This window comes from Hipposideros armiger, unplaced genomic scaffold (assembly GCF_001890085.2).
Source record: "Hipposideros armiger isolate ML-2016 unplaced genomic scaffold, ASM189008v1 scaffold_133, whole genome shotgun sequence".
Lineage (NCBI taxonomy): Eukaryota > Metazoa > Chordata > Mammalia > Chiroptera > Hipposideridae > Hipposideros > Hipposideros armiger.
Window position 1 is genome coordinate 198,337 of NW_017731483.1, and position 14,605 is coordinate 212,941.

The 14,605-nt window shown below is 38.3% G+C and overlaps 1 protein-coding gene across 3 annotated transcripts in view; it reads right to left on the minus strand.

The window, feature by feature from the left end:
- Positions 1 to 14,360, minus strand: part of INVS (inversin) — a 78,093-nt gene extending 63,733 nt beyond the window's left edge. For 2 of the 3 annotated variants that reach the window (XM_019649494.1, XM_019649493.1), the window contains exons 1-2: positions 4,322 to 4,422; positions 2,176 to 2,349 (exon numbers count right to left, since the gene is read on the minus strand). In XM_019649494.1, coding sequence (XP_019505039.1) covers positions 2,176 to 2,349; positions 4,322 to 4,348 — 201 coding nt within the window. In that variant the 5' untranslated portion in view covers positions 4,349 to 4,422. Of the gene's footprint in view, positions 1 to 2,175; positions 2,350 to 4,321; positions 4,423 to 14,202 lie in introns of those variants that run through there. The other variant, XM_019649492.1, reaches the window with a different exon arrangement.
- Between the last annotated feature and the right edge of the window lie 245 nt (positions 14,361 to 14,605).

The following is a 14,605-nucleotide window of genomic DNA, read 5'->3' on the forward strand; positions in this document are numbered from 1 at the left end:
TATAAACTGCATTTTATTTATCCAGCCATCTGTCAAGGGACATTTGGGTTGTTTCCACTTTTTTGACTATTGTGAGTAATGTTGCTATGAACATGCATGTACAAATATCTGTCCTAGTTCCTGAAATTCTTTTGGGTGTATACCCAGAAAGGGAATTACCGGATCATATGGTAATTCTATGTTTAATTTTTTTTTGAGGAACTACCATACTGTTTTTCACAGTGGCTGCATGACTTTACATTCCTACCAGCATTGCAAAAGGGTTCAGATTTCTTGTTTTCCTCACAAACACTTGTTATTTTGTATGTGTGTGTGTGTGTGTGTGATAGTAGCATCCAAAAGGGTGTGAGGTACTATGTCATTGTGGTTTTGATTTGTATTTCCTTAATGATTAGTGATGCTGATGCTGAACATTTTGTCATATGCTTGTTGGCTGTTTGTGTATCTTCTTTGGAGAAATGTCTATTTAAGTTCTTGATTCACTTTTTAATTGGGTTTTTCTTTTTTGTTGTTGTTGCTCATTTTTAGTGTATGTCATAAAATTATTGGTCTGCGACAGACTGGAAATGGAAAAGCACACAAGCTGGTCCTTCCCCTCAGATGCTTTGAGCACCACTGCTCCGGGCGTTTTGGCTGCTCGCTTATCTGTCCTGTACGGACTGTGTAGATCCATTTCCCACCCGTCTGACCGGACAACCTCTCCCCATTCAGCACAGCAGAATACACAAATGCTGAAAGACAGTAGGAAGTTTCCAGAATATTTGGGGAAGACATTATAAAGCCCAAAGACATTCACAGCTTTTTAAATGATTAATGGGTCTTCGTGGATTTATCGAGGTGCTCTTTTCAGTGAAATACCAGCACTAGAAATGCTGTGAGTTAGGAACGCTAGTTTACAGAAGTTGTAAAAGAAAGTTGATTACAGAACTCTGGGTCATGTGACTGACTCCTAAACAAAATCTGAAAACTACATAAAGAACACTATGAGAATGAAAGGATTATTGAATATAAACCTAGTGGATTTAGTCATAACAGTTTTAATTACATGGGAATGTTAGAGTTAGCAAGACTCTATGATTAAGTGCCTGGTGGAAATGAAGAGGATTATTGTGTTGCACTTGTTTAACTAAAGACCACGTTTTTTCTTCCCTGTAAAGAATTATCAGAGCAATAACCAGTCAATCAAAACAATGACCAATGTGTACAATATGTAAACATTCAAGGGCGGAGAAGATAGCAGATCTTAGCAACAAATGCCAGAGCAGGTGTTAGAACCAAAATGAAACTAATGCTAATTATTTAATAGCTAACATTTGTTGAGAGCATAGTCTGCACTGGGCATTGTGCTAGATACTTTATATATATATATAAATTATGTGCCAAACACTTTATATATTATATTATCTCATTTTCTCTTCAACATCTACCATTTTTCCCTGAAAATAAGACTGGGTCTTACATTAATTTTTGCTCCAACAATCTACATTTATTCATTTATTCATGTACAAAAATCTACATTTATTCAAACAGTCATGTCTGGCTGATGGTCTTAACTGGAGTTTATTTTTGAGGTAGGGCTTATATTACAAGCATCCTGAAAAATCATGCTAGGGCTTATTTTCTGGGTACGTCTTATTTTTGGGGAAACATGGTATTATCCCCTTTTAATATATGAGAAAATTGAGGCATAGAAGAGTATTTGCCCAAGGACACAGAACAAGTAAGTGGCGACTTCTAGATTGAAACTCGAGAGGTCTGATGCTAAAGCCCAGGCCATTCAACAACTACACGCTTAGTACACTGCTCCGGGCGCTGGCAACCGCAATCTAAGCCCCATGGTCACAATCGTGACTGGCTATCTAATAATGGGTTTGGGGGTTAGAGAGGCCTGGGTTAAATTCTAGTCCTGCCGCTTGATCTTGGATAGAATTTTCATCTTCCTGAGCTTCAGTTTCCCCATCTGTATAAAGGAGATTATACTATCTACCACACACGGTTGCTAGAAGGATTGAATGACAGAATTTAAGCGAAATACTTGACCGGGGTATGGAGACTTTGAACTCTCCTGCCATGTGGATGAGTGGTAATTTAGACCTTCTCCTTTGAGGTTTCACATCAGAAAAGGAAGCATTTGCTTCCTGCACTTATTAGTCTTTGATTTGGGTGGCCTGTTACCTTGTTTTTATCCTGTGTATCCACTTCTCCTGGTGCCATAAACTTCAGCAGAAGTGCCAAACACTTGGGGCTCTTGTGCCGGGTGGCCAAGTGCAAAGGGGTCATCTCTTCCAGGTCCTTCTGCATCCAGTTTGCTCTACGCGTTAGCAAGAGTTTCATGAAACGGTAATTTCCCTACATGAAAAACAAGGGATGGTAAGAAGAAATTTAGTTTGGGGCCAAATTTGTTTTTAATTTTAAAATGTTTTAAGTATTTTAATTATCCTACTAGAGTCATAACATTCAGATAAATTCGTAAAAGGAAAAATGCTTATAGTTCTGCTATTCTATCAATTGCTTTATCTTTTCATGTTTCCTTCCAACCCCTTTCTGTATGCATATTTTGTTGTGTTAGAGCAAAAAAGTTTATTTAACCATTCTAATATTGTTTCCAATATTTTCTTTATAGAGAATGCTACAATAGACATCTTTTTTCATATAGTTTTCTTACTTCTTCATAAGAATAAATTATCAGGAACCAAATTACTGGGTCAAAGGAGTCTGTACGTTTTATGGTTTTTGGTGTATTCACTAAATTGTTACCCAGTAGTAGCAATAAATATATGAGTTTCAGCACATTCTGACCAATACAGCACATATTATTTATATTCAAAATATAATAACCTTGTGAAATAAGCCTCCAATATGCTTAGTACCACAGGTATTTCAAACTCAACATGGCCAAACTGTGTTGCGTGACCAAGTTCTGTGCCTACTTCATGCCTATTTATCTCTCCCTGTTCAAAGCACAGTGGGCAGGGTTATCTGTCCTTTGCATCTTCTGAGATCCTCTCCATCCTTAACCTTGTTGGAAATGTGGCCTGTTGGCATGTTAATGCATTGATGTTCTACTGTGGGGGGCTATCAATATTAGTAATGAAGATACCTGTTAATTACACAGCTCCCCCCTCCCCCATGCAGTTATGAAGACTCTGAGGCTGTAAGGCAAAGGGGACCAGCTAGAACAACAAAGAGGAGTCAGAGTTGCCTGCTTGCCCACAGGGGCAGAGACAGGACTCAACTCAGCTCAAGGATTAGGACAGAGATCAGAAAGAACAAGGCTAGAAAAGGGGCCCATTGGACTGTCTGTATTATTGGGTTGTCAGAAAAGTCATGACACATTTTTTGCAATGAAAAACATAGAAAAACTACATCATGACTTTTCCGACAGACTTAGACTGGACTGAAAAGCAAACTGAATCAGCTCCGTTACTTCCTCTCAGAGGCTTGTCCTTGAGCGCCCTAAGTAGAACTTACTTTGTTCTTTATTCTAGTACCCTTTGATTTCATTCATACTACTTCTCTCAGTCTGTACTGACATATATATTTGTTTCCCTTCACTATGATCTCCCTCACAAGCTGTAAGCTACATGAGGGCAGAGATTATGCTTTAGTGACCATTGTGCTTGGCATAATTCCTGGCACAAAACAGGTGCTTAATAAATATTACTTGAAGGACTGAGTGAATAAGTAAATATCTTGTAGAGGTTTTGTTTCTATTTTAAAATTCTTATTTACAGTTGCTACATTAGATCATAACCATTGAGAATCCTAATTCTCAAATATCTGGTATTTTGTTACTCTAACTTTTTAATGTTTCATGTATCTGAGCCTCGTTCGTAGTGAACATCATTTATCTGGACTTCTCATTTCACGCGGTGTCAGCTTTTGAAATGGAAGGCACTAAAATTTCCTCAAGAGGGCACCCTGCTCTAAATCTCTTGCCATCTTTTCTTTGAAAAAAGGAAAAGCACCCAGGAAAAACATATCTATGTGGTACTTCACACCAAAAAATAATGCTTGACCTTTCTGAGTATAACATTTCAAATATTACAGAATAATTCATCATGACCTTTTAAAGATATTAAATCAGACAATTTTGATTCTGAAATTTAGAGGAGAAGGAAACTAGAATACGTTGGAGAGGGTGACTAGTGAGTTACAGACAAGAGCGCTTGGCACGTTTACATTTTACATTATTCTGAGGATTCTGCCTACACAAAACATGGTACATCTCAGTGATAATTTGCTCATGCATTCAACAAACATTCATAAGCCTTGTTCTGAAGCAGACAACAGTAAAATGTGTGCACTTAACGTCACTTACTACAAAGCTCTTTGAAACAGATTTCATCTTTGCTCCTCACAGAAATACCATGAAACAATTTTTACAGATTAAAGTATCATCCTGTGCCTCTACTGCCTCATCTGTAAAATAGGAATAACAATAGTACCTGAGATTTTTGTGCATATAAAATGATAAAGACAGTATCTGTAAAGTATTTATGTAGAACAGTGCACAAAGCAAATGCTCAGTAAATGAACAGTTTTCCAGTGTGGAGGAGGCAACAAACCATTGATGGTCAAGTGGAACCAAGAGTGGCCTATGATAGAGGGCATGCAGATAGAAAGGTGTGACTGTACATAGCCTACATAGCTCAGCCAGTGATTCAGGAGAGAACCAAGGTTAGGGACAGGTAAAAGTAAAAATAGTTGCAATGTTATAAATAATGGTTTTTCTGATTTTTTTTTTTACATTGAGAAAGATGTCTATATGCTCCCTGTAGATAATGATGATTATGGGGCCGTCAAGGTCATACCCAACAGGAATTTAGCTGGTACCATGGAAAGGGGTCAGTTATATGATCAGGCCAGTTTCTCCTATTCCAAAGGACAGAGACTGCTGTCCTTTCCATCAGAATGCTGGAACTAGAAACAACAAAATCCATTTGGGCCAAGGTCAATGTCCTTGGTCTCATGAATGGGCACTTATTAAATGCCCAGTGTATGTAAACTCAATTCTAGAACTGAGCAGAGGAGACAGAGAACTCTTAGGGCTAAAATCAGGATAATATTTCTATTGTCAGTGGAGAAGGGGAAGATATTAGTTTGAGGCAGCAAGCTGATAACTCTATGAAGGTGTATGACTCTGGGGACACATTACCGGCTACTCTGCTTCCTGTAAAGCCCCCTTACTACAAAAGCAAACAAACAAAACGTCTAAACATTTTCTCACTATTGCTTGAAATTAGGACTTAAGTTTTCTGGTTTATTCTTATAACACACATGGTTGGGGGAGGGTTTGGAAGTTAAGCATTTAGGATCATCTCTTAGGGCCACACAGAACCTGATCCTGAGGTGCAGACTGTTTTAGGATCACTTTTATAATTTCTGACTGGGTAGAAAATAGTATAAGAGTGAAGGAGATAACAGATCAAAAGAGTGTATATTCTTAAGAAAACTCTGATAGTAAGTGAGAAGAAAGAGAGCTGAAGTTACAGAAAAATCCTGACTTAGTCACTAAAAAAACATTAACTCTGATATGATCAGGTCAATTACACCATTAAAATGTGAAAATTTTCTAATGTCTCTGAAACATTGAATGTTTTTTGTTTTGGTTTGGTTTTGTTAGGTAGTCATAATCCTTAATCTTCCCATAATTATTAACACCAAGGGCTTCTTTTAGCTGTAATGTAAGTGATTATACCATTTGGATTTCCCCCAAATGCATGAGAAGGAGTACAATATCTAAAAGGGTAAAATAATGAAAAAGTTCTCTGACCTGGAGAACAGAACTTGAAATGAATCTGGGAAACAAATCAACCCAAAATGCTACTTTTAACTTTACACCGTATTTTTGTCTGTCCAGTTCTCCAAGATGAACCCTTTTAGAAAAAACATATAGTAGTTAAATCTTAAAATAATATAGAAGCTTCGAGTGAAATACCTTGCTATTTTGCTTTAGCTTTTTCATTTTTTAAATTATTTTTATTTTTGAATTACCATTGAAGATTTTTCATTTTTAAAGAAATAAAACATAACAGATATGGTTAACGTTCCCTTTTTGCCCTTCCCAATTCCATTCCCTTCTCTCCCTCTTTAGAGACTACTATCTTGAATTTGTGTTTATCATTCCAATAAATGTCTTAATACTTTTATTTCTTACAAATATATGTATTCATAAGTTACATAGTATTGTTTTACATGCTTCCAATCTTTGTATAAATGGTACTACATGAATCACTCGCCACCTTTTACTCAAAGCAATATTTTTTGAGATTTATCCAAGTTGCTTTGGTTCATATATTTTCACTGTAGAAAGTATTATGTTATATGAAAATAATATATTGCATTTATCTATTCTTTAGAGGAATATTTAGCAATTTTCTCATTTTTCACTATATAGACAATATTGTGATAAATTTTCTTGTACATATGTCCTGGTAAGTGTGCAAGAAATTTCTGAAACTGCTGTGTTGAAACTGCTTTCTAAAGTAGCTACTCTGAGTCACATTTCCACCAGTAGTATATGAGAATTCTTATTTCTCCACATCCTTGCCACACTTGGTTTTCTCAGACTTGCTAACTTTTGCCAATAAAATGTGTATATGACTGTGTTTTACCATGGCTTTAATTTTCATTTCCTGATTGAGGTGGAATGTTTCTATATATATTTGTTCGCTATTTGCTTCTTCCTTCTGTGAATAGTCTTTTTGTGTTGTTTACTCATTTCCCATCTTAGCTATTTGACTTTTTCTTATTGATCTGTAGGAGTCATTTTTATATTTTGGTTACTAATTCTTGGTTGGTTTTGCAAATTTCTTCTCACTTTGTATGGCTTGTCTTTTTTCTTGTTTATGCTTTTCCACTAGTAATGAATTGAATAGTGATGTTGTTAGCTTTTCTAGATTTCTTTGCATATTCTGGAATTTTTGTTTGCATGCTCATTTTAAAGAGAAGACTGTTTGCTATTTTCTTTTTTTCTCTTTGCTCACCCTAATAGCTGCTAACACCCAGCTCTTGGTCTGTTATAAGAATATATTCTCATAACGATCTTTTGCAGCCCTAGTTCTAGTGATATGAGGGATATCAGTTATTGTCACTGAGCTAGTGGGTTGCTTCCTGGTCCTGATCTTTGTCCTGTTCCTGCCACTTCTCTAGACAAACAGCTCCTCCTAAAGCTATGGCTTCATATTAAGGCACAGAATACCTCCCAAATTCTAAGTATTTTCTTGACTTTAGTATAAATATGACCACTTTTCACTCACTTAGTGTGAAAAAAGGGAGTATATTTCTTAACGAGAAATAGCCAAAATCATATTCTACAAAACTACTGTCTGTTCCAGGTAAGTGCCTTAATCACTAACTTCCAGGCACCTGGCAGCTAATCATGAAAACATTCTGGAAGAACCTCTACGTTTCTTCCCAAAATGGCTACCATAGCTTCTACAACTGGCTCCTAGGAGCTTTTGCTTTTTGCTTCTTCTTCAGCTGAAACAATTACTTTAACAGCCTCCAATGCTCAAGATTTGGTGACCCTGACTACAGCAGCCCCATTCCTCACTGGAACACCAAAGAGAACAGATATTTTCCCAAAACCACTATTTTGGGACATACATGTTTTCTAATTAATAGCTTTGCATTTTTGTTTTCTGTGTCATCAGCATTTATATTTATTCTCATGGTAGTTGAGAAGAAAAACAATTGTTCACTATATATACAAATGTTCACTACATTTTTTTGTTCATTTATAGGTTTGTATATAATTTTGTCCGGGACATATTATAACTATATATCTAACAGCACGTACGAATATAAAGTAGGCATTCTGCCATATTTTATTCTGAATCCTAATCATACTAGGTACCAAAGATACATTATTTACAACTGAAATGGAAATAATAGAAATATGTTATTAATTCTAATAATATCTATATAATTACATATTTATAAACTTTCAAGGTATTTACTGTATTATATATATATATATATATATATATATATATAGCACCTATGTAACTTTACTAACAATTGTCACCCTAATAAACTTTAATTAAAAAAAACCTTTTTTTAAAATTAAAAACAAACAAACAAAAAAAGGATCCTTATCCCTAGGACGTATATAGGTCACAAATGTCAGTAATTTCATCAAACTTTTCTGTAACGGCTGCAGACACCAATGAGTCTTGAAAATGCCACGATAGTGTTGGGAGAGGCAATGTGCTGTGACCCTGAGTGTCCCTACACGTCCTTACAGGGTTTGCCAAGAACGCAAAGCCTGGACTCCTCTTCACCTGGGCCATTTCTCAGAGCTGAGCTTGCAGCGAGCAGTCTTAAGCAGTGAGGAAATATCACCCTCCTGGACATGAAATCAAGAGCAGGCTTGCTTACTACTGACTCAAGTCTGGAGATTCCCAAAATTCAGCATTCTTCAGATGTCATGTGAACCCATTGTTGGTTCTGAGTCCTCCGCACTGGCCAACTGCTCTTGGGGGCAAGGAAAACTGACGTCAACATGTGAGGGCTCATGCTACTTACTGTGCCATCAGTAATAAAGCTTTTTTTTTGGTCTCATGGTAGTCTTGTGTCTTCTACCAGTACTCAGGTTCAATTTATTATCTTGTAATAAGTTAGTACATACAAAAGAAAAAAGCAGAGTAAAGTTAAGTCCAAGACCAGATAGTATAGGCAATCAGGATGGGATGCTGACAGAGACATGATTTTCTTGAGGAGAAAGGACATGGGCTCTGCAGGTCAGGTTCAGGGATGAGAAGACTCCCTGAGATCATGTTCAAGTAGTGGGCAAGGCTGGGGAGGTCAGGGGCCCACTGTCCTATCTGTTAATGAGTCTGCATGGTGAGGAGTAGCATTCAAACAAGCGCCCCTAATGTCTCTGGGCAGGCAGAGGAAGGGATGCTAGCATGCCAGTGGGGCAGCAAGCTGATAGGCGATGTGGTTGTGGCTGCTGAGCCAAGGCATCTCCAAAGTGGAAATAAATGGGGACAGCAATGAGGACCTTGCTCTTTGATCCAGGACTTTGGGTGGACTGAAAACATTAGCAGTTCACTTGGTTGAGACCTGAGTGAGCAACTAGTCAAAAGTGAAAGTGAATGCAAAGCCTAGCTAGCCCAGGGCCAGCTGCACTATGTACCTACCTGATCCCTACTGTAGCCTGACTTGTCTAACTTGTCTGGCAATAAGAACAAAGCCCGGGTGTAGAGGTGGCCACTGTTTGAAGCAAAGCTGCTGGCTTAATGGTGCCCCTGATGCACAGAGGTTCCTCCCTGAATACCTCGGCCTGGTTTACTGATGGGAGGCAGCCTCAACTGGGAGGTAGTCCAACCTCAGTGACAACTCTGGAAGAATGCCTGTGGTAAGGACAAGTCAGCCCCGTGGGCTGAAATGGAAGCCATCATCCTTACCTTAGACACTACTCCTAAAGACAGGGCCTGTTTTTACTAATGCTTGGGCTGTTGTCAATGCTCTAGTCATCTGATCTGCCACGTGAAGGACTATAGGTGACAGATTAAAGACACCTCTCTTTGGAGACAAAAACTGTGGAAACAAATTGTAGCTGCAAATCCAACAGTCTGGGTTACTCAGGTAGATCCCACAGTAAGGGTCTAATCTCTGATAAAACTGACTGGAACCAGGTTGCTGACTAAGCCTACACTGGCCATGTGCCACCTGGACCCATCGCCGCACTGCCCACGGCAATGAATCCACCATCAGAAACCGGCACAAAGGAAAAGGTGTTTTTAATATAAATTAATATTAACTTATATTTAATATTAAAACAAATTTTAATATAAAATATAATTTTTGGTATCTATTTAATACAATAAAGTTATATTCATTGTGCTTATTTATTTACTAAATCTACACATTTACCATAGTAACATTCTAATACAGGAGATAATTATTTAAATATACAATGTATTTAGATAACAAACATATACCAGATTGTGTGTTCTTCTTCTAGGTTGACCTATTTTTCTTGTGATGAGGGACACCGCATTGCACAGGGCATTGCCCCTGCCTGTTCCTGGCGGGGAATTCTGACCATTCCCTCTCGAAGCCACCCTGTGCGTCATCACTGCAGACATTTTTCAGGTTACTATGTAGCTGTTCCAGCCTGATTGCTCTAACCACCCACAGCATTGAGGTCCTCGACACTAAACTGTTTTACAGTTTTGGGTTTGATACTACCTGACTGTCATAATCTGACTATGGTGTGCCTTTGTCACAAACATAGTCCAACACTGAGCCGATAGCTAAGGTATCTGATGGACGTGCTATGCTCCTTACCATGCTCAGGCATCGAAACTGTCAAGAGCTGGCACGGCCTCCTGGGAAATAAACTCAGAAAGATTTCTGACTCTATCTCAGTTAACTCCTCTTGGTCCACATACCTAAGGGAGGCTCCTTGGTTACTGATTGTGGGACCCCCAGAAAGAGTTCATCTCCTCTTAGCAGCCTCCTGGGAAGTAATCATTACAAAAGGATGAAAGATTATATACACCTATTTTGAAAATTTGGGATTCTTCCCTGCCCATTCCTGGTTATGATGTTTCTTTCTTTTCCCTGAGAGCCATCTCAGCTGGCCTGGTTGGTACATTCCCAGGGTGGCAGTCTAGCCAAAAGGGGGCTTAGAGATTCAAATTTAACTCTGGTTCAGCCACTTGGTTTTGCTTTTAAAATTGACGTGGTCCTAGATCATTAACATCTATAACAACCACTTGGCTGAGCTCAGTGCTCACCAAGTCCTCCTACAGTGTCCCTGTGGGCTAAAGTGGGGGATATAACGGGTCCCTGTCCATTTATCCCATAGGCACCTACCCTTCTAGATGAAAGTTATGGATGTAAGGAGGGGATGACTGGAGAAAGGTGAAGAGTTATAGCTGAGACAGACTGATTTTGTGGCTAAGGAGAGGAAGTAACAACTTCATATCTGAGAAGGGTGCCACTTAGACACTGGGAGGTAGAGGGAAGGAAATGACAATTAATACTCTCTTTGTCCTCTGGGGCCAGTACTGCATCCTGGGGTTAAACAAACAAACAAAAAGATATTGTTTGCTGCCTGAGTCAAACAGTAGCTGAGGCTAGCAATCTGATCTACTTGTGTTTGTCATCCCCATCCATGTGCTATGAAACATAAAAATTAATGTGGACATGATGGTCCTAAATTTTTCTGCTGTGCTTCATGCAATCAACAGCAACTCCTGACTGTGGCCCTCTTGTACATGTACAAACAGAGATACTGGCACAGCCTTAGTTTAATATGAGGGACACAGGTTAATATGCTTCTCCTGATGCATGAGAAGCCTTGGGTTATGCTATGTATGACAACTGAAGCTGCAACGACTTGGCGTTACTACCTGTGGCTTAGCCAAAGCAGCGTAATGATGATTCAAGTTTAACAACAAATCCTGAACTAAGGTGTCTTGTGCCTCTTCAGGTTATATGTTTGTATATGGTGGGGAGTGGGCCATGAAATGATTCCCTTACTGGGTTTGGATTGCTTTTTAGTCCATCTAGTGTCTCCTGGAATTACTGGCAATGACACCAAAGATCAGCAAGTCAGTCAAACTTCCTTGCATGAGTCATAATAGATACCATACTAGCCTTAGAGTACATCCTGGTTGTATAAAATAAGACCTACTGTCTACTTTGATGCTTATTTATACTTGTCTTAGTCCAGGTTACTAAGGGGCGTAGCTGAAGTCAATACTGCAGGTTGTTTTCATCCTGTCGCTTGGAGTCCTATTAATTAAATGTTGTATGCGACATATTAAACACATTTGTTCCCAGTCTCTGTTGGTCAGATTAATCAGAGTAGCTGATGGAATGGCATACTCCTATCAAGAACATGTAGGGCTAAGGGATGGATTGTTGGAAGAGGCAATTTACCATGCATACTGATCATCCCTGCATGTTTGTATGCCAAGAATGCAAAACGTCTTGACCACTCTGCTTAGGCAACTTCTCAGGGTTGTGTCTGCAGCAATCAACTTGAGGGATCAGGTCATTTTCCTCTGGGCTTACTGCTTACTATAAAAGCAGTAGATTCCTGAAGTTCAATGTTCCTCAGCTATAATGGAAACCCACTGTATATGCAGTATCCATCTGGGCTGTCTGCAACTCGCTCATGGTTCTTGGCGGTGAGGGAAACCAATGTAGACATACAGGTGCTGATGCTTTTTGCTATGCTCTGAGTAGGAAACTCATTTGTTTCTGACTCTGGAGTCTCTTGTTTATTGTCAGCATCCATGAAACAGTAATAGAGTACCTTCTTAGCTTATAGGGTAAAATCAAATCTCAGATTCTGAAAATAATTCTGTATTATTGTAATATGAAATGTAATATATGAGGAAGTGAAAAATATGATTACAGGGGCTAGAAAATAGAGTCTAAAACAAAATGATAAAGAGTCTAAAATTTATTGTATGGGTAATGGGGAGCCAATGAACAGTTTAAGAAAGAAATGATATGAGTGGATTGGTATTTTTAGAAAATATCTGGAGGCTGTGTGAAGCATTGGTTTAAGCAGAACAAATCTTTAGGCAGGGAGACTAATTAGGGGGTTACTACAGCAATCCAGAAGAGAAATGTTGAGAGCTGAATGGAGAGGAGACATTAGTGAAATATATAAGAGGACTCCAGAATGAGTAAAAGATGGAGAATGGTGCCAATAACTGAAAAGATGGAAGGAAAAATAGGGGTGGGAATGAAGATTTATGAGTTCTGTTTTTTTGACATGTGGAGTTTGGGGCATGTGAGGGAAATCTATATAAAGATGTCTAGCAAAAAAAAAAGTATACATATGGATCTAAAAATTGGAAGAGATGGCTAGATTCAAGATGCAGAGTAATGAGTCATCTATATTAATAGTTGCTTCAACTGTTTTACCCAAAGACAGCAATTTCTGCCATAAATGAAAGTACATAAAACTGGAAAAATAAACCTCTACATCCTAACTGAAATATAAACATAATTTAAATATCCACATAAATAGCTCAGTACAATGCCATCTAGTATTATTGTTCTTTTACCTGGACCATGAGATACCAGTACTGTATCAAATACAGAGTATAAATGGATTGGAAAGGAGAAAGACCTTTACTCATTATTCTTATCTGCTTGGATCATTTCCTTATTTAAATAGTTTTAGGTGTCTGGTTGTACACTGGTTTCGTGGTCTTTTTCTTAACACAGATCTTTGTAGGAAAGCAAATAGTTACAAAAACCAACTTTCTGAATGACATTGAATTCACTGAGCTAGAGAAGTGAAACTGAATCTGCATTGCTTCCTCCTGTCACAGACATTTTTCCCTCTTTCTTTACATTTCTGATTAAGCCTAAATACTTTTGTATATAGCTACAATTTCTAATTACTCAACAATTATGATGGTAACCACATGACTAACCTGCCATCTTAAGCAGATCTTTAAAAACTTTTTGTTTTCTTTTAGCTATTTGACAACTCTCTAAGGAAAGGCGAAGAATGGCACGTCAAAGACAGAAAAGGAGCTTTACTTGTTATTTTCCAAGTTTAAGATGTTCATCCATCTAGCAGAGCAGCTAGACAATACATCAGCTAAGGACATCTTTCGGGCTTAAAACAGATTCTGGCTCTCAAAGAGGATTTGACTGAAGGAAAGGCAGCATCTTTAGTTGCTCTGTGGCTGAACTCTCCTAATATTTCTCCCCAATGCCTCCTCCACGCCTTGGCTCTATCCACTAGCTTGGTTTTCATAGGCATAGACAAAGCTATCAAGTGGCACGTAGTCAAACAACACAACAGAAAGAGAAAATGTTACTGTTCAAAATAAAAAGCAGATAGGCTTTTCTCTGAGAATAGACGGAAAGATATCCTTGACTCTGAAGGTTCCTTATCCAATGCCAGACTTTTAAGGTGCTTTTCCTGTCTAATACAGCTTATTGTTATTTAGATTATTATAAAAACTTAGTCCATTCCATGGAGAGCATTCCATATAAAAAGTAAATATTTTAAAAAGTTATACAATGCTTATTTCCACAAGTATAATTCCACTGTGCTTGTGAGGTACTCTCATTTACGTAGAGTGGTCTTTTAAATTGTCACAGCCTCTTGGGGTGATTTTAAAATGTATTTTGTTTCTCATCGCTGATGTTGCATTTGTAGGGAAACATGTATCTTGAATCAGTAGTTCTCAAGCTCTAGCCTACCTCAGGGTCACCTGGAGGCCTGAAGACACAGACTGCTCAGGCCTTCCTCAGCGGTTTCAGTCACTGACTCGTGCAGGGATCCAAAAGTTTCTATTCCAAACAAGTTTCCGGGAAATGTTAGTGCTGTCGAGTCCAGGAGCCCACACTTTGAGAATCACTGTTTATACAAAGAACCTAATGTCAGAGTTCTCAACCCTGAACAGCTTAAAACAACAATAGCAAGAAGAACAAAACAACAAACCCCTCCCCCGCAAAAGTGCACGCCTGTTCCATCCCAGATCAATGAAATCAGAATTTCTGAGGCTTTGGAATTAATATTGTCCAACTGCTCTGCAGGTGATTAAAAAATGGTATCAAGACTAAGAAGTACCGGGCCGGCCGAGTGGCGCGATGGTTAAGAACA